Raw genomic sequence first — 25562 nt, 5'->3', positions numbered from 1 at the left:
TGTCCTTCTAGCGCCTTCCTTCCCCCTGATTGCAAATTCACACACCCGTCCAGCGCCACCTGCAGGACCCCCGGGGTTATTTCCGGAGGCGGACAGGTGACAGGAAGGGGGAGACAGTGGGCATCACAGCATCACTCGGAGTCGTAATGCATGGATAAGCTTCTCCCAGACTGTGCCAACCCCTGAGAGGTGGGACGGGGGCCCCCCAAGAATGTGGCAATGAGAAACCTCAGGTCGCCTCTGGGAGCCACACCTCACATCAACACAAAAGGGCGAGTGTAGACCGATCCTCATCAAAGAACACACAGCTTCAAAAAAGGCCTTTGTTAGTCAGGAGGGGATTGGCGCTGGCTGGGAGGCTCAGGAACTGTGTGCCCCACCAGACCTTCCATCTCGGAGAAGCCGCTTCCCCCGGGGAGCCCGCCATGCTCTGCCGGGCGGCTGCAGCCAGGAGTGTGCCCGGCCCAGGAGGGGCAGCCGCAGCAGAGGACGGCCTGCAGCTGGTGGGCGAACACCAGCTGGCCTGTGCCCACACGGGCCACACCAGGGCAGGCTCCCTGCAGCCCCCACAAGTCCCCACAGGGTTGAGCCCTGTTGATCAAGGCGACAGCGTGCTCCTTAGCATACCTGTGTCTGCCTTCTTCCCTCGCCCCTCTCACCGTCCCCACCACCCCATGCACTTCCTGGGTTCACTGCCAGAACGAACTACTTGCATTTAAATCCTTGCTTTGGGGCCTCTCCCTCAGGGAGCCGGACAAAGACGGGTCATACCTGTCCAGCCCTCCGCACCCTCGTATTCCTGCCGAGGGGACGAGCACATCCAGCGGCACCGCTAGGTCCCCAGTCACGGGAGGCTCTTCCCTAGCTCGGCCTCCATGGCCACCAGCAAATTCGGACCCCAGGCAGCAGCCTGCACACAGGAAGCCAGCTCCCTGGGCCCACGTGTCTGGCAGCGAGATTTCTCGCGAACATTAATGGATCGGCCTCTGGTTGAAACCCCTGGGACTGGAAAACTTGGAACAAGACCAAGAGGCGGCCTCCCCCAGGCCCAGAGCTCTGGGGGCACCAGCAAGGTGAGGCCTGAGCTCAAAGGCGCTGCGAGCTGAGCGTGGCCCCACCTCCGCATCCAGCCCCGCCTCCAGGCCATCCTGCCCCCAGGGCTGGCCTCACTCTCACCCGTTATGGTGCAGACCCTAAAACAGCAATAGCAAGACTCTTTCTTTGTGCCTTCCTGGTCACCGATGACTGTCACCATTTACTCTGGCTTAGCTGTAGCCGCGAACGGGTTTTGGGTTGTTTTTCCCACAAACGCTTTGCTAACTATGCTAATCATCGGTTGCACCGTGTAACGGAAAGTCCATCTGACCGACAATCAACACGGATTCAAGCCTCAGCTCTGCTACTTCCTGGCCGTGCAACCGGGAGAATGTTCCAGAACCTTTTCTGAGCTGTTGCCTCCCTATCAGCAGAACGGGATGACCTCCACCTCCGCACGTGCCGTGAAGGCAAAACGTGGTCACGCGCATCCTGTGTATGACACGTAAGGGTGAGCCCGCCCACGTCTCCCCTGCCCCCCGCTTCACACCCGGGCCCCTCCAACTGGGATTGTGGGTGGGGGAAAAAAACCTCCCCTCGGCGACCGGAGACGCCAAGTGCAAACGGCCGGTGGAAGTCGGTGCGGAAAACCTCTAGTTAGGCCTCACCCAGTTCGAGCTGGTTCCTCTAAGTGCCGCTCCTACCAAGAAGAACTATAACAGCATCCGCCGAAATAAAGGGCCGGCACCTGTCACATCCCACCTCCCCAGCCCTCACGGCAACCTTCCTTTACAGAGGAGGAAACTGAGGCTCAGAAGCTCGCGTGCTTTGACCCATCGCCACGCACATAATTAGGGATCCGGTGGGTGGAGACCCAGGCGCGGGAGCTGGGGACCCAGCCCTCCTCCCTTACGGTGCAGCGCCGCCCAGCGCTTGGCGGAAAGTCAAAGAACATTGTCTCTCCTGCATTGTCTCTGGAAGCAGGGGTCTCACCCCGCGTCTATGTGCTGCCACCTCCTGGAGCGTCACTCAACTTTCCCCGCTCCGGCTTCTCCATGGGAGGCGACGGTTTTGTTTTAACGCCGCGCACCTAACGCGGACAGCACCTGGCGGCAAAGGCCCACCTCCGGCGGCGGCGACGTTGGGCGACAGCGCGCCGTTTACCTGGACGCCAGGCTGGGCGATGAAGTGCTGGTCCGTCGCCTCCACCGCCAGCTCCAGGCAGTTGCTGCCGCCCCAGGCTTCACAGGAGTACACCAGCAGCTGCTCGGCCAGGTCCTCGTCGCTGCTGTAGCACTCCGTGAACAGCTCTGCGGGGACAGTGTCGCCAGAGGGAGGGAGGCTGCGCGCGGGGCCGGCGGAGGCGCACACAGCTCCCGCCCGGTCCCCCACACCCCAGCCTTGACTTTGCGCGGAGCCTGGTTCCCAGCAGGCTTCCGGAACGCCAGCGCAAGGCACCACGTCGTCTCCCACCCAACAGGGGGGCTCTCGAGGCACACCGGGCCCGGGGCCGCCCTTGACGCGGCAGGTGTCCGCACGCGCCCCCTGAACCGAGCGGCGCTGAACAGGCCGCCCCCCCCGCCTTGGGTGGGGCTCAGCAGAGGGGCTGCGGACCCTCTGCTTCCTCTTCACCTACGCCCCCATCCCGTTTACCTCCTGGGCCTCCTTGGTGACGGCTCTTCGCAGACAGGGCCCCGTGCGAAACCACGACGACCACGACAAAAGCCATGAGAAAGTGGAAGAAATACTGACCTACCGCATCAAAGCCGTGCTTACACGGTGAGACCCAACCAGAGAACCCGGGGAATAAATCCGCGCGGGGAATTTTTCAAAAGTCAAAGCCCTAGGATCCCTTCTCTGAAGTCTATCGGAAATAAACAGACTCTCCTGGCAATTTTAATGTATTAAAAGAAAGCATCGGACACCCTTCGGCCAACACAGAGAGGCCAAAGTCACCAGCGTCTGTTCGTTACCTAAGACAACGGACAAACGTGTGCGTTTTGCGAGGGGCCACATGGCCAACTGAAAACCCTCAAGTGAAACGGGAAGAAAAACCAAGCAGGTCCAAACTGTCTGTGGGTGGGAGGCAATTGTTCTGGGTGGCTCACGTTCCTGCATGGTCTGGACCTTCTTTTTTTTTTTTTTTTTTTAACGTTTATTTATTTTTGAGAGAGAGAGACAGACGTGAGCTGGGAAGGGGCAGGGAGAGAGGGAGACACAGAATCCAAAGCAGGCTCCAGGCTCTACGCTGTCAGCACAGAGCCCAACGCGGGGCTTGAACTCATGGACTGTGAGATCCTGACCTGAGCCAAAGTCAGACACTTAACCGACTGAGCCCCCCAGGTGCCCTAGTCTGGATCTTCTCAGCAAAAAGCACTGCTTTGTTCAAGAATGACCGAACAGCAGACAGAAGACAGGCATTCCAGAAGGGCAATGCTTAGCCATGCCTCTCTGTTCCCGGTAATGAACAGTCGCGCCCTGGAGGGGAGCATGGGAAGGTCACCCACAGCCCCATTAGAAGCCCCAACTCTCCTAAACTTTGGGGAGCTGCACCGTAGGCAACAGCAGCCCGTAATCATGTCACTCCAGGGGAATGAAGGCATGAGGAACCGACCCAAGATTCTGGTCTGGCTGCTGCCTTCGCCATTAGCAATAAACCATCTGTGTCCCTGGCCCAGGGGTTTGGGGTCTTATCTGTAGGTTGCAGGCAGGCTAACTTGATAACCTGCAAGTCGAATAAAAATCTCAGATCTGTCACAGCATCCAAAAAGACTCCTCCCCTGCCCCCCAATTCCCTGCAGTGCTGAGTTTCTTAGACTTGGCCTGGGCGCGGCCCTGGCGGTTGTGGGAGGAGACAGCCCACATTTCCTGCATCCATCCTTGGACAAGTCAGTAAGTGCCAGGGCCAAAAGGACTTTGGCTTCGGCCACAGCACGCACACCCCTGACCGTGTGGTCTGCAGCCCCTAAATCAGGCCAGATAAGGGAGCCTGGACATGCCGTTGACCTCTGCCACCTGTGGGTGCTACAGGCACGTGCATGCCTCCTGCCACACGGACGCCCGCCATGGTGCCCCGCTCCCGGAGACTCACCAACTGCACGGGTCTCGTACTCATTGGCCAGCTCCTCGGACTCCCCTGCCGCATTGATGTCATTCTTCACCTTGGCCAGAGTCTTCAGAAGCTTGCTGGCTCCCAGGGCTGCCAGAGTGCAGCCCCTGGTCTTTCAGAGGGGCGGGTAACGTTAGTTAGTTCCTTATCCCTTCAAGTGGTCAAGGCAACATTAACGTCAGACAAGGACAAACTCGTGGCAAGAGCAGGAAATGGCAAAATCTGAACTGTTTATGATGATTCAAAGTCAAATTTGCAATATACACAAAACACTGTTGACCCTGAAGACACTCCCAGTCTTGAATGTGGAATTGGCATCTAAAAAGAAAATATCAAGCTAAATGCCAAGAGAAACTGACGGCCTGAGGCCCAATGGCCCGGCCGCCACACTGCGTGTAGCAGCTGAAAGGGAAGAGGGGACTGAGAATGCGGGAGAGCTGATGAGGGGGTTAGTAAGACTTGCAGAGTCGGGTTGATGGGGGGTGGGAGGGTGGAGAGGGTGGGTGATGGGTATTGAGGAGGGCACCTTTTGGGATGAGCACTGGGTGTTGTATGGAAACCAATTTGACAATAAATTTCATATAATAAAAAAAAAAAAAAAAAACTTGCAGAGTCAACACTCTGCACTCAACATCCATCTTCGTGCTCCAATATCGGAGAACGTCTCTTCTCCGCAGCTGAACACAAACCGTTACGTGCTAAACCACAAGGACAGATCTCAGCAAGCTTCCCAAAGCAGAATTTACACAAGCCCTCCTTCCTATCCCTGATGCCATAAAGGCAGAAATTAATTTTTCAAACTAAACTTAAAAACTGCATCCACTTGGAAAACAATCCCGCACCTGCGCACACGGGAGAAGCGAGAGCCTCCTGGGTTGCCCACCCAGCACAGCTACCTTCCAGGAAGGTCCCTCCCCTCCCAAACACCCCTCCGTCGCCACGGAAACAGAGGCACAACCATGTTCACCCGACGTAAGACATTCCGTCGTGTTGGTGACGTTTCAGATTAGGCGTGTGAGTTTCGAGGCCAGAACGACCACAGCAAAGCATGCATTTGGAATAAATTTGGCAGGGGGCCTCGATATTTACCTGCTCCCAAATGACCTTGGAAAGTTCCTTCTTGTTCTGAAGAATGGCCCAGATGAAGAGTGCTTGCAGGGGGTGTCGAGTTATAGGAGACACGTCCTGGGAGGAGGTAGAACATGTGGTCAGCACACAAATGGGAGATCCCTTTGGTAGATACGCTGGCGTAAGAATGGTGCCAGGATGCCCCAGGGGAGCGCCCCATGTTTGGAGGGCTCTGTATGTTAGTATATGAATCCAGTGTAACAGCACAGAGGTGCGATTTTCATCACGGCGACTCACCGGGTAGGACGATCTGACAGTCTCTTACCTATCATCAGAGACGGAGTATGACTAGACAGAAAAGCACCAAGGGCAGGAGTATGTCTGACAGCAATGTAAAAACTGAACAGCTTCTGACAGCCTGAAGCATTCCTTCTCGTCACAGAAATCCGTTTCTCATCTGCAAGAGTCGCTCAAACTAAAATCTAACTTTCCCACAGTTTAAGTTCAATTATTATGACGTAAAACCACGCTTCTGTCTTTGGAGTATTATTCAAACTTCCAATTCCTAACACATTCACCAGCTCCTCTCCAGAATTCCGGATCTCACAATGGAAACTTTTCAGATGGAAAATAACTAACCATCTATAACTTCCCTTCGGGTTTAACCAAGATCCAAAATGCTTCAGGCAGGATTACGGATATCGCAGAGGGTTTTAACGTAAATAGTGTCAAAAAGAAGCTTTCTTTCTTTTTTTTAAATGTTTTTAAGTGTATTTATTTATTTTGAGAGTGTGAGTGGGGCAGGGGAAGAGAGAGGGAGAGAGAGAGAGAGAGAGAGAATCCCAAGCAGGTTCCAGGCTGCCAGCACAGAACCCGACTCGGGGCTTGAACTCATGAAACCGTGAGATCGCGACCTGAGCAAAACCAAGAGTCAGACATTTAACCGACTGAGCCTCCCAGGCCCCCCAAACAAGCTTTCTGAACACTTCTGATTCCTTCAGACACCTAGCTCATTTAGATTTTTGCAATGCACATGTATATACATATACAATTCATAGAATTATAGGAGATAATGACTTCGTTTGAGTTTCCCCAGAAGCAATCAAGAATTTGAGATGAGTAGTCAATCTGAGAAGTGATCCCAGGGAAACCCATAGGAGAGTGAGGCATAAGATCGGAAAAGAAAGAACGAATGAGAAGGGTGTGTTATCAACAAGTTGTCACTGTAGGTAACTAGAGATTACTACCACTAGGGAGTCCTGGGAACCAGTGTAGAACACGTGCCTCAGAATTAGCTCCTCCGGGGGTGCCTGGCGGCTCAGTCGGTTAAGCATCCGACTCTTGATTTCAGCTCGGGTCATGATCTCACAGTACATGAGATTGAGCCCCACACGAGTCTCTGCGCTGACAGCTTGAAGCTTGCTTGGGACTCTCTCTCCCTCTTTCTCTGTCTCTTTGCCCCTCCTGTGCTCTCTCTGTCCCTCTCAAAATAAAAATAAATAAACATTAAAAAAAAAAAAAGAATTAGCTCCTCCAAATGGGGAGGGAGCTGGGATATTTATACACCAACCGCTGGCAGTCACGGGGCTCCAAGCAAACCTATGGCAAAGACCAGCAGGTGCTGACAGTTGGAAACGGAGCCTGCCTGTGGTCAAGAAGAGAGAGGCCTGAGAGAATTCGGGTGCATCGACAACAGCCTCCCAGATGAAAATCTGGATTATCCCTTTGGAAATAATCACTGCCTCTTCTGTCTACACACGAAAACCTGGCAGTCCCTCACATGGGCAATCCATCATGCCCAAGAGGCTGAGACATGAACAGGGGCCATTCACTTTTCCCTCTTCCTTGTTAGACGCCTTCAGACAGTGTGTGTGCCACACCAAGCTTTGCAATCAAGAAAAACCGTGACGGTAATTTGAAACATAGCACAGAGCTGAAAGCAAGATATCAGACGACCCAGCAGGTAGACTCATGATCTTAAGGAAAGACAGTAGCAAAAATTAACCACGCCAACATGCTAGCAACTTTATGGCGGCAAGGGGAGACGTGGGAGAGGGGGAGGTCGAGATATTTTTCGAAGGAAGACGCAAAAGCGGACAACCGCCCTGGTACGTACGTGAAGCTCTATGTCTATCTCGTCCCTGCTATTTCTGTCTTCCTTCCGGAAGCCTCTTCGGAAGTTAGCTACCAGTTTCCAGACAAACGTGAGGAGGGCGTCATTATAGGAATTCTTGGCAATCTGCAGGTTCCGATACACAAGGGTGCTGAAGTGGTTGGAGAAGAGCTCGGTGAGGACATCGTTGGTGAGAAACTTCCGCAGGTTCAAACCATTCTCCAGGAAGAGGCGGACGAACTTGGGTCTGTCCTTTATGAGAGCCGTAAACATGACCTCTTGAAGGTCAGCAGACTACGGAGAAAGCAGAGCAAGGACTCAGACCCCAAGGCCACTAAGGGAAACACGAAGCGTTTTCTTTCTCAACCACATCACATTTCCAGCCACCAAGTAATAGTACCTTCAACTTCTGTTTTTAATCCTGTTTGGGGGAATACGTTTTATCTTTTCAGCTCTAATGCAACATTGGATTATAGCCCAAACAGACGGGGAAGCGACGAGGTGGAATCTTGGGCTTGGATGTGGGTGTGCAGGTGGTTTGGCCTCTCGCTATGGCGGAGTAGAGATGACGGTGTCGGTCAGGAATTTATCGCGGTGCCTGGCACGGCAGAAGTCCTCCGAGGCAGTGTGGTTCACACCGTTTCTCTGAAGTCTACACTAGACATTGATTGTGAGCCAACCACTGGCATCTTGGAACCCTCCCGTTGCCCAGCAAACCACACATGACCAGGCCAATGGCTGTGGGACACTTGACAAGTATACCTGGTCATTATTTACCTTTACCCCCACTCTCTGGGCCCGGTGATAAACCTATCCCATGGGAGCTTAGGGAGAATCTTATTAAAGATAATTCATGTTTACGTCAGACCCAAACCAGTGGATGACAGGCCACTGTAGCTTCCGGATATGTTCTGCCTGTCCTCCAGAATAGATCCTACAATGTGATTCTGTTGCCAACGTTACAGTTTAGAAGGCTCTTAAAAACCCACACACTTCCGGGGTGCTTGGGTGGCTGAGTCGGCTGAGCATCTGACTTTGGCTCGGGTCATGATCTCACGGTTTCTGGGCTCAAGCCCCACATCGGGTGCTGCACTGATAGTGTGGATAGTGTGGAGCCTGCTTGGGATTCTCTCTCTCTCTCTCTCTCTCTCTCTCTCTCTCTCTCTCTCTCTCCCTCTCTCACTGCCCCTCCTCCACTCCTGCTGTCTCTCTCTCTCTCTCTCTCTCTCAAAATAAATAAGTAAATATTAAAAAAAAATATATCCGCACATTTCCAGCACTAAAATCCAGATTTAGAAGTGAAAACCAGAAAGCCTGACAACACGGAGAACCATCAGCCAGAGCCAAGTGACAGCTGCTCCCGGGGACCTGGAGACTCCAGTCCCCAATATTCTGGCCACTCCTCATTACTGTCCGCCCAGCCCACTTCCCTCATGATGCTTTTCTGACCCCAGTTTGGGGGAATATCCTCTGCCAAGGGCGGCATTAACCATTTCTGTTTCTGTCTCATGTTAGGCCTCTGGGGATCACACATTGCCTGGAGACAGACCTGCCAAGTGGCCCCTGAGTCCCCACGCTGTGGCTCCAGGTGGGATAAGAAGGGGAAGGGAGGCCTGCCCCGGGCCAGCACAAGACAGCTACACCTTCTCCTCTGTCCTCAAGGCACGTGTTCCTTTGCCCAGCACTTCCCATATCCTTCTAATCATTGCCTTTCCCTCGGTCACACGCTTGATAGGACAGGGTCCCCAGACTTCAGTCAGAGTCACCTTCTGAAAACACAGGTGGCTAGAGACCATCTTAGAATTTCTGCTTTAGCACGTCGACATGGAGCCTGACAAGCTGTGTCGCTAACTACCAAGTCCCCAGGTTATGCCCACGCTGCCACTGGTCCGGGGACCACACTTTGAGAACCACTGGAATACGAGGAAAGAGAAAAGCTTTGCAGTCAGACACGTCTTTGTTTCCAAATCCTGTCTCTACCATTACCTAGATGGATCACCTAGAACAAGGCTGTGTCTCCGAGCCTCAGTTGACTCTTCCGTACAATAGGTGTTTGCAGGGATGAAACCAGCTAACGCAGGTCAAGATCTTTACAAAGGCATGTGAGTGGCTCAGTCGGTTAAACGTCCAACTTCAGCTCAGGTCGTGATCTCATGGTTTGTGGGTTCGAGCCCTGCGTCAGGCTCTGTGCTGACAGCTCAGAACGTGGGGCCTGTTTCGGATTCTATGTCCTCCTCTCTCTGCCCCTTCCTGGCTCATTCTCTCTCTCTCTCTCTCTCTCCCTCTCTCTCTCTCTCTCTCTCTCTTTCTCAGTCTCTCAAAAATAAATAAGCATTGAAAAAATTTTAAAAATATATATATGTCTTTTCAGAGACTTGAGGGCAGAGCAGGCCCTCCAAAACCCATCAGTAACTCTTGATCCTGTGGTACCCACGGGGGCCTGGATTATTAACCAGCAAAATGAGATCGTCCCTGCGATGGGTTGGTGTGAGGGACAAATAAACAAACACCACGAGACTGCTTTGTGCGCTGTAAAAGGTTACACCAACATTACCATTATGCCAAAGGCTTTTGCTTATGTTTAAACAGGTTCTTAGGTAGTGTTTAATATGTGCCACTGTTCTAAGTGCTTCAAAAACATCATCCGATTGAATTGCCGTAAGAATCCAATGAGGTAGACGCTATCATTATCACCTCCGTTGACGGATGAGCAGTGGGTGCTGTGCTGGTAAATGTCTGCCAATCGCATCTCTGTGGGGGAAGTAGGCGCTCATTTGTGGTCGTTTTCAATTCCTGTGGTGTCAGTGCTCCCACTGTGCCCGATTTCCAGGCACCAGTGTGATCTCGCTGAACGCAGAATTGGGAGCAGAGGAGAAGAGGCACATCACTGTCTCGAATTTCCAGCATGAAGAGACGGCAGACGTGATCAACCTCCGGAGCACAGATGATAGAAATGCAGTCAAATAATGCTCAAGTGATGAGTCTTGATTATTTATTGCCTTTGGGTTTTTTTTCTAAGTTTTTTTTTTTTAACATTTATTCATTTTTGAGAGACAGAGAGAGGCAGAGCATGAGCGGGGGAGGGGCGGAGAGAGAGGGAGACACGGAATCCGAAGCAGGTTCCGGGCTCTGAGCCATCAGCACAGAGCCCGACGCGGGGCTCGAACCCACGAACCACGAGATCACGACCTGAGCCGAAGTTGGACGCCCAACTGACGGAGGCACCCAGGCGCCCCTTATTGCCTGTTTTTAATTAAAAAAAAATTTAATTCTGAGTTTATGCAATTTTTAATAATGACTGTACTTAACAAGTGACGCAAATGACACAAAATGTCTAAAACTTTAGCGGTCAGTTCTTCCAAGTCAGCATCAGCTGACGCCAACGCACCACCTGTGGGGAAACTGAGGCACAGAGAGGTCAAGCGATTTGCAGAATTAAGTCACACAGCTGGGCTGCCTCTAGGGTCCATTCTCATAACCATTATGCCCTTCACCCTTAACTGTCTTCAGTGAGTCCATAAAATTGAACGTACCATCCGCTATATGCCTAAGTTTATGTTTATTTGCACCATCTGACCTTACACAAATAGAACATTTCACACACAGGGATTAGTTTACAAATCACCTAACTAGATCTGCTTATAATTCTACCTTCTCTCAACTTATTAAAGCCTTGCATCATGCAATAGGGCTCATTATGCTGCAAAGACCAAACACAAGTGAATGTGTGCCGAAGGAATAAATAATTTAAAAACCCATAAGCCATTACTTCATTTGCATCACATTATGAAAACTGATAACGTGTTAATATAATATAGATCACGTCTTTGTCTTCGATTATACAACAACGCCTTAAAAACGTTTTCTGAGCCTGACTGCGCACGATGAACATTAAGAAATACACGAACCTTCCCCACCACTCGTACGCGTATACGATTCAGTGAATTCTCACTGCCCACCAACCGATGACTTAGGTCCATCCAGAGGAGCCAAAAGCAAAGTAGCACACGGCCTTGCAGACCCAAGGGGGACCTGGGTCTACCAAACAGAGCTCCTAAGGCTGATTTAACTTGAGTAGGCCACCAGAGGACACTGCTAAAAAAAAAAGAAAAACGCAGTCCTACCACTCTGATTAAATTACCAGTGAGAAGAATCAGTCCACTGGGGGAAAAAAAAAAATACAGTTTTTTTTTTTTAATTTTTTTTTTTCAACATTTATTTTTGGGACAGAGAGAGACAGAGTATGAACGGGGGAGGGGCAGAGAGAGAGGGAGACACAGAATCGGAAACAGGCTCCAGGCTCTGAGCCATCAGCTGAGCCATCAGCCCAGAGCCTGACGCGGGGCTCGAACTCACGGACCGCGAGATCGTGACCTGGCTGAAGTCGGACGCTTAACCGACTGCGCCACCCAGGCGCCCCAAAAAATACAGTTTTTAACAGACATACCACTTCCATATTGGAGGTGCTTGTCTGGCTGGGAGTCTGGAGTCCCTCGCTCCTAAGACATTCACTGCGGGTCTTCAAACAAGCTGTTCTATTTTTCCCATACGCATCTCACCGCTGACAAGTCTCTTACCAGAGACTGGCTGGGCAGTTGGGACACGGTGCAAAATGAGTATTGTTTTCTCGATTTTTCGTCGAGCTCCTTCTGATAAACCCCTTCCAATCATCTTGCACATAGTGTCCCCGTACGTCTCCCTGTCTGCACCTAGGACGGTGTCTGTCCCACCGCACCCAACTGGAGAAGCACATCTCGCATCGTGACCGCAGGCTGGAAACTCTGAATGGCGGTAGTGGTTTGATACTTTCCTACAGTAGGTGCTTCTATTTTTAGTATCTCTCGACAACCATCCTACTAAGTCAACGGGGTTGTCCAAAACCACAGATGAGGGAAGTAAAGGTTGGCACCAAAGTGGAACAGTGCTTTATGAGATTTGGTATTGAAGACCTTGTCTGAATTGGCCCGACCTGACACTGGGATAACCCAGAAGGGCTTCTGTTACCTCCCATCGGCGGTCATTGGTGAAAATCTCATCACTGGCTAGGTCCAGCTGGTTCCATTCCAGAAGAAGCTTCAGCTGCCCGTTCCAGTTATCCTTATCTTGTTCATTGGTGCTAAAGGCTGTAGGAGGACAGAGGAGGAAATCGATGCCCCAGAAAAAAGAGAGTCAGAATTGGCCACGCAGCCAATTATCAGAGCCATTTATAAAGGAGATTCTAAAGCATGTTCTCTTAGAATCTGACACTCAGAATTGGCATTTCTTAGCCACATTCTCTATGGTATTCACTCTTGTCCATATTCTGTATGTCCTAAAGTATATAATGAAGATCAGTTCAAACGTTAATATCTTTCCATTTCATATCCTAACAGTGTATGCTATGCTGATGTTTTCCACAGATTCAGACTCCATAAATGTTACATTTCAAGGACCCTGTCTGACTTAAATTATATCTAAATCTATGAAATAATGAGCCATAGTATAACAACGTTCTCATTGTCTTTTCCAGAGCTAATATATTCTGTATCTATGTATCTCTACAAATATAATCCCATGTTAATAAATACACTGAAACAGCCAATTTTCTGGCAAACACAGCAAGAATAATGCTAATAAATGGCTAATGCTTAAATCACACTTCCTAGTGCCTTACCCTACTCTGCATACCTCACATCTCTTACTCAGCTGGCTCAACTCTACATGGTCTTGGCCAACGATTGCTTTACTGTGGGTAATACCACCTTGATGGAATTCTAAGATGGCAAAGATCACGGATGAGAATTTTAAAACAGGTTCATCCATAAGCTTCAGGAGGTGTGTAAATTCCTGAAACTGGATGCAAATTTTCTCATATGTGTGAAGTGTGTGTGCATCTGAGTACACGGGGAGCCTTAGGACAAAGCCCCACAGCTTTTATCAACTCCTGAGACCCAGATGAAAATTTTAACCCACGGTCGCAGACAGCTCTTTGGAGAGTGCTGGGATCATATTCGACCGGTATTTTAACGACATAAAAATTCTTGTTCTATTAAATACATTCAACCAAGGAGATTTAACGCAGCAGGCCAATAATAGTTATTCTAGCTTCCGATCTATGATAACCAAACTTAAGTGCAAGATTATATTTCAATAAAGCTGTTTGAAGAAATAAACACAGGCCATTAGAAGCCGCAGAAAGCAACACAAAGCTGAAACTTGAGACGCTACCTTTACTCACCTTTGTACAAAGCATAGGAAATAGCGTTGCTCACAATTTCATCCCCAGCTTCTTCCATTTTAATAACTGTTAACAGGTGAGAACTTTCGAGAATTTCTTTGAGCTGGCAAGGTTTAAAGAGCACTGTCATCAGGCAACTGCTTTCAGACATAAGGAGCACATAAGCTTCTCTCTTTTGGTGAAGACCCTTTTATTCCATTTTTTTTTTAAACACCACGTAGAGGGTGTTCCCAATCTCCTTCCCTCCCTTTAGGGCATCTGTACCCGTAGCGTCTAACCTCTGAACTGGAATAATGAGCCCTTAACCACGACGAGAACAGAGCACTGGCTGTACAAGGGCACACATGTGAAAGAGCCCCCAGCAAAGAGCTGAGACTCAAGGGACTAGGGGTGAGAGTGTGTGTGTGTGTGTGTGTGTGTGTGTGTCTGTGTGCACGAGCGTGTGCATGTCACAAAGCCTGGCACGCGGTAGGCACTCAATTGTTGAATGAGCAAATAAATGAGGAAAGAGCGACAGAAGCCACAGAAACCAAGGCACCTGGGTGGCTCAGTCACTTCAGCATCCAACTCTTGATTTCTGCTCAGGTCATCATCTCACGGTCCGTGAGTTGGAGCCCAATGTCGGGCTTTGAGCTGACAGCGTGGAACCTGCTTGGGATTCTCTCTCTCTCTCTGCCCCTCCCCTGCTCTCTCTCTCTCTCTCTCTCTCTCTCTCTCTCTCAAAATAAATAAATAAACCTTAAAAAAAATTTTTTTAAGCCGCAGAAACCAAGTGTGATCATAAGGCCTTCACCCATGGGAAGCTAAAGTCCAATGTGCAGAACAGCCAAGAAGACTTGGTGACTGGAGAAAGAGATAAGGAATTTGCTGTTATCCTTTGTGATTTTTCTGTAATGTTTTATGTTAAAACCCGATCCCAAGGCTTCAGGCGCTGGGGAGCTTGGCCAGAGCTTGATGAGGCAGAGCTCCCCCAGCGGAGGATGCCGGTTGGGTTTACTGAGCTCCGGGCTGGGGATGGGGGCCCAGCAATGTCTGGAAATGATGATGTGGAGCGGTAGAGTGTCACATGGACCGGGGGAGGGGGGTCTCGGGCCAGGTCGGGAGGATGAAAGCTGTGGCAGGCAGGGCCTTGGATTTGGACATTAGGGGGTGACCGTTCAGCCCGCGGTCTGCTGGGAAGGCCGTGCTTGGGGTTCAGAGGCTCAGATCAAGGGGTGACCAGGAAATAAAGGAAAACTGCCTGACACATCCAGGGTGGGCAGCCCGACGGACAGGCTGGGAGGGGGTGGGGTGAAGGGAAGGGCCCTCTCGCCACACAGGCAGTCCTTGCTCAGAAGGAAAGGGTCCAGCTAGAAATCACAGGTGGAAGGGGTCCAGGCCCCCACGATTCTGGGGGCACAAGTGGGAGGGAGACATCTTTTCTTTCAAAAGGAAAAGGAAGAAGGAATACGTGAATATGGATACAGAGCAAACTGACAGGGCCCAGGGACAGCTGCAGGGAATCTTAACTGGGCCCCTCCCTGACACCTCCCTCTTACCTCCTCCAGTCCTGTCCCCCCACTGCAGCCAGTGTGCACTTTCCTGAACACAACCCATCACAATTCGACCTTTCAGGGGCTTCCCATTGCACTTGAACAAGGCCCAAAGTTTGAAACGGTGTTCAAGAAGCTGCCTGGCTTGGTCCCTGGTAAGCTTTCCAGCTTCCACCCTCACTGCCATATTATAGGTCCTTGGGGTAGGCCGTGCTTGCCCTGCACCTCAGGACCTTTGCACATGCTGTTCTAGCCATTCCAATCCCAGTCCTCACCCCGCTAACTACCTAGCCTTCAGATCACAGCTTCCATATCACCTCCTCTGAGAAGCCTTCCCCTTTCATACCAGGCCAGGCTCCCTTGGCTCGTGCCCTTACAAATCCACGTAACCTTTCTTAAGAACACCCATTTCAGTTCAACCTTATACATTGTAATCACTCAACCTAAACTTTTTTCCAACTTCCGTTCTCTCCATGCGGACAAGGGCTCTTCCTGCTGGGTATCCTGTTCTTCCTGAAGTGCCTATTCCAGAACCTGGCATCCGGTATACATTCAATAAATATCAACTGCATAAATGAGTAGATGAGTTTGAAATAAATGAATGAATGGTATCTGGACTGCTTGATAGATTGGGATACTATGGAGAGTCAACTTCTCGAGAAGGTGAGGAGTGGGCACAGGGGGATAACTCTGGTTGAACTGGTAGAAGGAGAAAGCATGATCGTAGGGAAGAGGTGCCCTGGGTCTCCAGGAAAGGTCAGGAAACCATGAGTGCAGATTTGGGGGTTGGCTGTCCACAAGATCAGTGAGGTCACCCCCAATTAGCCTGGGGGGTTGCTCAACTAATATCTGACTGGATGTATGCATTCATTAATCAATAATTCCACTCTTTACCATGGTCTTTTGGGAAACCTGTACCAATTGCAAAACTTTATATAAGTGCATAATTAAAATGCCAGACTAATTTTGTATTATTGACGGATGTCTTCTGACATGATTATAACTATGATAGATCATTAGCATATTAGATATGAATACAAACGAGGTATGAATCCCAGACAGGATAAGTGAAATGTGTCTGATTTTTAGCCTGTTTCAGATTTCCTGTGACAGATTTTCTTAAAGCAGAAATCAAAATCCTTTGTCAAGAGTGGGGGACCTGTTAGATGGCCTCTGTTCTTTGGCCATGACGTGGCTCAGACTCCAGAAGAAAAGTTGCATGAGGAATAGAAGGAAAGTCACTGGAGAGGACCCAGGGCCATCGCTGGTGGGAAGCTAAGAGTTGTCTATTCCTTCCTCTGTGGGTATCCTTGACCCAACCACTGAATTTCTTCCTTCCACCCAGGGAAAGCACCTTGAGTACAGCGCTCAACATACAATGTCGCCGTTGATATGCATACTCTGGGATTGCTCTGCTGATATGTTTGGAATCGACTCAGACCATTTAGGTTTCAACATGTGGACAATCAAAAATGTACAACCACTCGGGGAGGGAGGCCTCCTTTTCCTTACCCGTGTATTTGTATGCAGAGCAAGCTCTATCCAAATTAGGCCCTGTGATTCTCTCTACCCCTTCACTTACTCCTACTCAGGTTGAGAGAGTGACATATCTGATTGGTGACTTTTGCCTTGCCTGGCCAGCCCTTTCCTGCGTCTCCACTGGGATCTGCTCCTGGCAGAGTGCCCGTGCTCTTGTCTGCCCTCAGCCACACACCTAGCCTGGGAGACGCAGAAGCTATCCAGGGCCACCTCCGTCTAGGTGGGCTCATCTGTTCTTTCCGGGGCTCAGCACAAGAAAGCCTGTTATGACTGCACCCCAAGCCACATCTGTCAACCTTGCCTTCATCATCAATGAAGCTGATAAAATTTAACGTCTATCTATCCGATTCTTGTGTCTGTCTCTCAACTGGACTTGGGCCAAGATACAAGAAAATCCCAGCACAAACTTTTATAGAAAACCACCAGCTTTACCTTTTTAATAAAATCGGGGAAAAGCAATAATTCAAGTAGGAATATCATACAAGAATTTGTGGGTCAGGATGCCATTCCACACCAACACCGACTCTGGAAAAAGATGCATCTGTGTTTTCAGTTCTGGATTTCAGGTAATAAGGCTTAATACAGAAAGGACTTGCTTCCTGATTATTTCAGCTAAGTGCCCACTCATATGAAATTAAAGAAGACCAGTAGGGTCCCACTGTGTGTTACTTTACCACAGAGTACCAAGCAGCCTAGAAGCCTGGGTTGATTTTTCTCATTATTTACAAGGCTTTGGTTTGTCTAGGCTTACCTTAAATAATGGCAGAGGCTACCATGAACAAGATTATCTGCACTATTCTAGGATTTCAGCTTGCCGTGTTTGGTATTTTGAGATGCTTTCACAACTAAGTACTGTTGAAATACCAATCTAGTTAAGGAATATTTTTATACTAAATCCAACCTTGAACTCTCATGACAAAATGGGCTCTATGACTAAAATCACCCGCTCATTGCCTATAGCCTGTTTTTTTATCCCTTTATGGATAAATTCCCAAGTGGCAGCCTGTGCTCCTAAAACTATCTAAACACCGAAGGCCATTCTGGAATGAGTTGAGGTGAATTCACCCACTAATATTAACATGAGCTTTCTCATGAACTGAGCGATCACGAAAATGGAAGCCAGTTCCGGTCAACAGCAGTCATGAAACAGACGGAAAAGTGAGGAGGCATGGCATTATGTTAAAATACTTTTATAGGCTTAGCGATAAGAAGTGTAATAGATATTCCGGTAAGTACCTTTCTTACATGATATGATAAGAAGGGCGAGAGATTCTGAATGGAATCACAGGCCAATTAATTTAGAAAGGCAATCATTCCATAGTAACAACTCCTCCGGTGAATTTCTAAAACATCATTGCCTGGGATTTCTTGCCTCCCCTCCACTGATATACACAAAATTCGGAAGCTAAACATGTGGTGAAGTCAGGGCGTAAAAGGATTACCAGCTTTGCAAACAGACTTGACTTTGAACCCCATATGCTACCCCTTACCAGGTACAGAGACTTGGAAGTCATCTAACCTACGCGAGCTTCAATTTCCAGCGAGAAACCTGGTTTGGGCCAGAGTATCACTTCAGTGTCACTGAGAATAGATAAAATAATGCAGCTCTAGCGGAGTCGGGCACGTAAGGCTTCCTCCCTCCCCAAGAACTTAGCTGCCTTCTTCTCGGCACCCGGAAGTCCCCCTAAAGCTCACCCATTTGATCCAACTCTCGGTCTCTTCCTCAGGCAGCCGGGACACCGTGCGGGGTAAGAAGCGCACCAACTTCTCCTTGACCACGGATGACGTCAGCACATCCTCCACCTCCACCAGGCTCGCGATCACGTCCGCAATCTGCCCTGAGCCTTCCACCACCACGCAGGGGATTTTACTCTTGATGGAGGTGTTGATGGCCTGGGAGAGGGGAGACAGAGTCGGCCAGAAGAAAGACACACTGATGGCCAACACAACGCACTCGGGACCAAGGTGGTCAACCAGACACCTTGACACATCTCTGCACATTTTCCTCTGTTTTTTTCTGTGTTTTTTTTTTTTTTTTTTTTTTTTGAGAGACAGACAGAGCGCAAGGCATGGATGGGTAGAGAGAGAAGGAGACACAGAATCCGAAGCAGGCTCCAGGCTCTGAGCCGTCAGCCCAGAGCTTGACGTGGAGCTACAACCCACAAACTGTGAGATCATGACCTGAGCCAAAGTCGGACGCTTAACTGGCCAAGCCACCCAGGCGCCCCTCCTTTGGGGTTTTATTTCAATCAGAAGCAAACCAAATGTTTGCAACTGTTTATGAATGAGAAATGTGGGCCAGCTGTATTACACCCTGTGCTAATACCGAATCTCATAATAAGGACATGCGTGACGAGCTTAAGTTCTCCGTAATAAGTGCTTTAAAATATCTCTACCTACAAAATTGATCATTTCAACCCCTGACATCATAGGTTTGCATGACAACTTCTAAAACGGTATTCAATATTATCACTGACAGCTTATGTGACATGGGTTAAAAATATTCATACTCACGAAGTATGAAAATACGTTCAAACAGCTACATATTTTCTATTATGTTGACACCTATTTCCCTTAGAATTCCCAAATCATTTTCCTTGCCCCTTTTACAAAAAGAGAATAAAATTAAATTTGTTTCTTATATAAATATGCACCACACTTTTATTTCCACAGAGGCTGGCAGAGGGGAATCGTTCTTCAGCGTCTTAATTCACTTGATGGCAAGATAAAGTCATATATATGCCCAGAAGAAACTTTGAGTCCCCAACCTTTAGGAGACACTGAATGCCTTCACGGAGAACATGTCACCCATGGAGTGTGTGGTGCCTCATTGGGGCAGACACCAGGGTGTTCCCAGCTCTGCACCCCACTACCTGCCCTGCGGGCAGGTATCCGCATGCTGGGGCCGGAGTGGGGTGATCAGACAGGGAGCTGTCCCTCCTCTCTCTTGTCCCTGTTCTGGGCATGGTTACTGGCTGCACAGGTGCTCAGGGAAAATGCCATGGAACTGTAGTGGCCCTCTGGAAATCAGAATTTCAAATCTAAAATTTGAGAGAGAGATAACAAACATAACCATCTTTCAATTACTTTCTCTTCCTCTCTCTTCCTCTTCTGCTCTTAAAGCGAGTGTATGTCACCTACTGAGAGTTTCATATTGAAAAAAAAAATCGTTTATGTTTCCCTGATAAGGCTTTCCCTGAAAAATTTTCATTTACCAATGGTCTCAGTAGCAGATCTTACAGCAGGTGCTCAATAAATACACATGAATGAATGAATGAATGAATGAATGAATGAATGAGAAGGCCATTGTTACATAAACAAAGAGAAGTGCTAGGTTATGATTCCACAACTTGGCCAGGAATTACTTGTAACGCCGGGAGGAGGCTCTGGGAGGGAAGTGGAAGATAAAGAATCGTAGTATCTACACAGAATAGTTTGGAAAATGAGGGGGCAGGAAATCAATGTGAAATTAATTAAAAGGAGGAGTTGAAAATCACTTTCTTGTGAAGTCCTATTCCTACAACTAGGCATCTTCAGCACGACGTGCATGCCTTGAGACACCAACAAAAATGCGATAACACTGATGCATTCTAAAGTCAAGCAGATACCTGGCTGCCGGCAAGATGCTCTCAGTAAGACCAAAGTCTGCACGGATGGGGTGGGAAGCAGAATTCCTGCTTGAATGCTCAACTTGGAAGTGTAGAATTGTTCAGGAAGTTTCTGTGATCTCAGAGTCACTTAGGGTTTGGGGTTCCTTCTTGTGGGTGGAGTCTTTGCAGGCCCAGGAAGCATGTGGATGGGCTTTTGGTGGGTCTGGGAATCCTGATCTGGGGGCAACCTGTGTGTTTATGATCACAGCCCATCTCCACGCACATGGGGTAACCATGGTTTTCCAACATACATGCTGCTTATGATCTGTCTTAGGAGTTAATGTCAACCCTTCTCCTTGGTGGGCTGACGGCCAAAGCCAACATTAGGTATACAGGCTATTCATGTTCTTCCAAAGCCTCTTCTGGAATATTAGAGAACATTGTGTGGCTAAGAGAATACTACCTACTTGCTGTAGTAAAAGAAATTGACCACACAAGCCCCAAAGCCCTGAAAATGCAAATTTGCTGGGTTTGCTTATTGATCAATCTTCTAGAAAACCAAACCAAGACTCACTTTCAAAGTCTCTTTGCCACCTCCTTGGGCAAAACACACAATGGGGATCTTGCCACCGTAGTTGGAATCTGTAAGGCATAAAATGTAAAACGTACTCATTAGAAGCACTCATCTACTTCAAGAAGAGGTAGACCAGGAGCTTCTGCTCCATGAGCCCCCAGGGTGTGAGGTGACGGCTGCATACCTCAGACTGACTACAGGGTGTGAGGTGATGGCCTCAGACCTCAGACTGACTACAGGGTGTGAGGTGACGGCTGCATACCTCAGACTGACTACAGGGTGTGAGGTGATGGCCTCAGACCTCAGACTGACTACAGGGTGTGAGGTGATGGCCTCAGATCTCAGACTGACTACAGGGTTGAGGTGATGGCCTCAGACCTCAGACTGACTACAGGGTGTGAGGTGATGGCCCTAGACCTCAGACTGACTACAGGGTGTGAGGTGATGGATTCAGACCTCAGACTGACTACAGGGTGTGAGGTGATGGCCTCAGACCTCAGACTGACTACAGGGTGTGAGGTGATGGCCTCAGACCTCAGACTGACTACAGGGTGTGAGGTGATGGCCTCAGACCTCAGACTGACTACAGGGTGTGAGGTGATGGCCTCAGACCTCAGACTGACTACAGGGTTGAGGTGATGGCCTCAGACCTCAGACTGACTACAGGGTTGAGGTGATGGCCTCAGACCTCAGACTGACTACAGGGTGTGAGGTGATGGATTCAGACCTCAGACTGACTACAGGGTTGAGGTGATGGCCTCAGACCTCAGACTGACTACAGGGTGTGAGGTGATGGCCGCAGACCTCAGACTGACTACAGGATGTGAGGTGATGGCCGCAGACCTCAGACTGACTACAGGGTGTGAGGTGATGGCCGCAGACCTCAGACTGACTACAGGGTGTGAGGTGATGGCCGCAGACCTCAGACTGAATACAGGGTGTGAGGTGATGGCTGCAGATCTCAGAATGACTACCTACCCACTGACCATGACGGATGTGTCTCTGTGCCCAAGCCAGCAACAGCATGACATGGGTCGTATTGCAATTCCTTACTGATATTTAAAAGGCTAACGTCTGTGAATGATTTAGTTTTGCCAGGTTCAAGTGTATCCTTAAAATAATTACACTCTCACTAATCTGCATAATCCTGTGCTTTCTTGAAGGGGTGAAAACTTTACATGACTATGTGTTCTCTCCAGAAGGAGTATTACCAATACAAATGCCTTCCTTCATGTGTGCCCCACTGAAAAAGGACACAGGTTGAGAACACCTCCAAAGCATCCCTGTTACCGAGTCTATTACTACATCATGACGTACTCTGGTTCCATAATAGGACACATCTCAACACCAGCATCTCAGCAGTGGGAAGACAGAGAGAATTTGCCACTCGACATGGCAAATAAAGGCTTTTGCTCCATTGTTGCATTGTTCCCTTAAAGTCCACTTTCTAAATCCTGACCTTGAATAGTGCGCTCAGAGATGTACTTCTCCAGCTGATTCCGCAGTTTTGCCTCAACCGTAGGATGTCCATGGCAGCCATTGTCCACGAGTAACAGATGGGTGTGATTGTTGTCCAGGATATACAGAGGGTCTCTCTTGAAGTCATCCATTATGTACTGAGCTGAAAAATATCCCTGAAAAGTACAGAGAAACTTCTCTTTGAGATTTGTGGCCCAAGATGCAGGATAGCATTTTTATATGTCAATATTAAGGCTAACCCTTCAGGTTCAACTATACTGATGTCTCCTCCCAGAGTCCTAAATGCAGAAGGGTCTTGGAGATCTTATGGAACAGGGCTTCATTTTAAACATGAAGAAATGAGGGTTCAAAATGGCGGGGTCACTTACTTGCTGTCACATAAATGGCCAGTGACCGTGTAAGGATCACATTTCCAATCTAGTTCTTGTTCCGTTGACCTGTGCTCATTTGTGTAAACTCATTGAAACTGATAGCATTCCAGGAAGTGTGTGTGTGTTTCTGTGTGTGTGTGTTTGTATCCAGATACACACACAGAAATCTGTGAGTGTGTGTATGTATCTACACATGCACACATACATACACTATTTATATTTGTGTGGGGGGGATACAGGTAGACATTGATACACACACATACATATTTGTCTGGAATCTATCACATGCCAAGACCTTTGCCAGGGTCTATGGAGTAGAAATTGAACAAGATGGAGTCTCTGCTCTTTAGAAGCCCATAGTTACAAGGCCAAAAAACTGAGGCAATTAAAGAGATATTTTGTCCTAACACTTAATTCCATACAATAAACAAGTGCTGGGGTAGCATGAAGAAAGGAATTTCTGACCTTCATGTTCCATTCGAAGGTGTTTGGTTCTTAGAGTATTAGGGTTGCATTAAAAGATGTTCAATCTTGGGGCGCCCGGGTGGCTCAGTCAGTTAAGCGTCCAACTCTTGATTTCAGCTCAGGTCATGATCTCATGGTTGTGAGATGGAAACCCACGTCAAGCTCTGAGCTGGTGTGGAGCCTGCTTAGGATTCTCTCTCCCTCTCCCTCTGCCCCTCCTCTACTCACACACATGCACTCTCGCTCTCTCTCTCTTGCTCTCCGTCACTTTGTCTCTTATAAAAAAAAAAAAAAAAAAAAAAGGTCAATCTGAACTCCAAGAATATAAGCAAAGTTTATAAGGGATGATTCAATAGGGAGAGGAAGGTTACTGCCTAGTAACACCATATGTATTCAATCAGAACAAAAGAAGAATGAAAACAAAATCCAAATATTACAGTTCTCCTCTGAAAGTGGTCCTGGCCCAGTCAGGAGCTCCAATCAGGAGAGTCCTGGAAATGACAAATGGGATAATATTTGCAAGACAGGGCTCTGGGCACTTGACAGGGGAGCCCTGTAAACTTTCCTGGAACAAATCATTCCTATTCCATTTATATTCTTCCAGAACATAACACTAATTCCAAAATCTCAACAAGGGAAGAATCACACAAGGAAAAGCCAAAGACCACACTCTCTAATGAATAAGGATACCAAACTCCTAACAAAGCATTGGATGATTAAACCCAGTTAAGGTTATTAAGGAACAATTAGCATTGTTTCTAAGATTAAGTCCATTAGATTGTGGCTTCAAGGGGAAAATTCCAACCCAATAGATGCAAAAAGACACTTTGTACCCAACATTCACTCTGGATTTAAAAAATTATAAACTGGAGGGGCACCTGGGTGGCTCAGTTGGTCGGGCGGCTGACTTTGGCTCAGGTCATGATTAGCGATTCGTGAGTTCGAGCCCCGCGTCAGGCTCTGTGCTGACAGCTCGGAGCCTGGAGCCTGCTTCGGATTCTGTCTCCCTCTCTCTCTGCCCCTTCCCCACTCATGCCCTGTCTCGCTCTGTCTCTCAAAAATAAATGTTAAAAAAAGTTATAAACTGGAAATAAAAGGATGATGCCTTATGATACTTTCTGAAAATACATGTATATTGAAGCTTTCACCAAATCCTATTTACTGGTGAAAATACTAGCCTCGTTCCTACCACCATGACAGCAGGTATTTTGAATGCCCATTGGGATACTTGCTATGATCATTGGTATTTAACATCACACTGGACATTTTAGCCCAGGCATCAATACAAGCAAAAAATGCAAGATATAATTAAATGGAAGAGTTGCATTTAGAAGTAACACTTTTATCAGTAATATAGTCGCAAACATAGAACACTCAGAGAATCTACTGAAAAAAACGAATTCATAAAACATTTGATTCAAAACAACAAATAAATCCCTTTTTATATAAAAAACGGCCTCCAAAATTACATTGAATGAGGACCTCATTCACAATAATAACAAAAATACATAATCACTAGAAATAACATTAAGAAGAAATATGTAGGTCTTAATGAGGAAAAGTGTAAAACTTTCCTCAAAGACACAGACTTGCAGAAACTGAGAGATATCCTATCATTGGAAGGAGACTCGATATTACAACAATTTCAATTTTCCTGCATCAGATTATAGGTTTTAACATGATTCCCACTCAGTGAGTATGAAATTTTATTGTGTTGTTTTGCCTCGTGGTTTGTCTTTGTGGTTGTGCTTTGACAAAGGGATTTTATTTATTCTTTTTTTTAATTTTTTAATGTTTATTTATTTTAGAGAGAGACGGAGACAGAATGCAAGTGGGTTAGGGGCAGAGAGAGAGAGACACAGAATCCGAAGCAGGATCCAGGCTCTGAGCTATCAGCACAGAGCTTGATGCAGGGCTCGAACTCATGAGAGCCGTGAGATCACGACCTGAGCCAAAGTCAGAAACTCAACGGACTGAGCCACCCAGGCACGCCTGACAAAGGGATTTTAAGGTGTAAATACCAAGAATAATGAGAGGCGTGAGCTCCTTTTTCATGCATGTGTACTGCAACACTACTTTGGAAAGTGTAGCACTGACTCCAGAAAAAAGAAAAAACAGCTGATGGAAAATGAGAAAAAGCCCAAAAGAGATCCTCAAAATATATAAAACTTCAGTGTTTGTGAAATGTGGTATTGTTTCAGACCAGCTAAGTCCGGGTCCTGGTATAGCCCGCCTACTAGGAAGAGGGGGTTGTAAGCCACGAATAGAGACCACAAAGGAAGATCCGGTCAACAAAGTTATTGTAAACAACTTCCACAAAAGACCAAACACTCTTTTTCAGGGAAGACAGAAAAGAAACAAAGAAGTCAACCACAAGATCCTATGTGTTGGATCACCAGAGATTATCATTAACAGACACATAAAAGGAATACAAACTAGTGCTATGATTTGAGTATTTAAAAATAATACA

General features: G+C 48.0%; 2 protein-coding genes across 3 annotated transcripts in view; both read right to left on the bottom strand.

Annotated features, from left to right (window-relative positions):
* The window catches only part of LOC123599665 (transient receptor potential cation channel subfamily M member 8), a 60782-nt gene extending 39941 nt beyond the window's left edge, over nt 1-20841 (bottom strand). Inside the window, exons 1-8 of one of the 2 annotated variants that reach the window (XM_045481800.1) lie at nt 20778-20841; nt 18309-18506; nt 13543-13645; nt 12330-12448; nt 7329-7619; nt 5234-5329; nt 4127-4256; nt 2200-2345 (exon numbers count right to left, since the gene is read on the bottom strand). In XM_045481800.1, coding sequence (XP_045337756.1) covers nt 2200-2345; nt 4127-4256; nt 5234-5329; nt 7329-7619; nt 12330-12448; nt 13543-13600 — 840 coding nt within the window. In that variant the 5' untranslated portion in view covers nt 13601-13645; nt 18309-18506; nt 20778-20841. Of the gene's footprint in view, nt 1-2199; nt 2346-4126; nt 4257-5233; nt 5330-7328; nt 7620-12329; nt 12449-13542; nt 13646-18308; nt 18507-20777 lie in introns of those variants that run through there. The other variant, XM_045481799.1, reaches the window with a different exon arrangement.
* Nucleotides 18133-25562, bottom strand: part of LOC123596961 (transient receptor potential cation channel subfamily M member 8-like) — a 38972-nt gene continuing 31542 nt past the window's right edge. Inside the window, exons 7-10 of the mRNA XM_045475162.1 lie at nt 22237-22411; nt 20778-20845; nt 18309-18506; nt 18133-18162 (exon numbers count right to left, since the gene is read on the bottom strand). Of these exons, the coding sequence (XP_045331118.1) occupies nt 18133-18162; nt 18309-18506; nt 20778-20845; nt 22237-22411 (471 nt within the window). The remainder of the gene's footprint in view (nt 18163-18308; nt 18507-20777; nt 20846-22236; nt 22412-25562) is intronic.

Source organism: Leopardus geoffroyi, chromosome C1 (genome assembly GCF_018350155.1).
Source record: "Leopardus geoffroyi isolate Oge1 chromosome C1, O.geoffroyi_Oge1_pat1.0, whole genome shotgun sequence".
Taxonomy (NCBI): domain Eukaryota; kingdom Metazoa; phylum Chordata; class Mammalia; order Carnivora; family Felidae; genus Leopardus; species Leopardus geoffroyi.
Note: the sequence above shows the minus strand (reverse complement) of the source record. Positions and strands in the feature narration are given on the sequence as shown.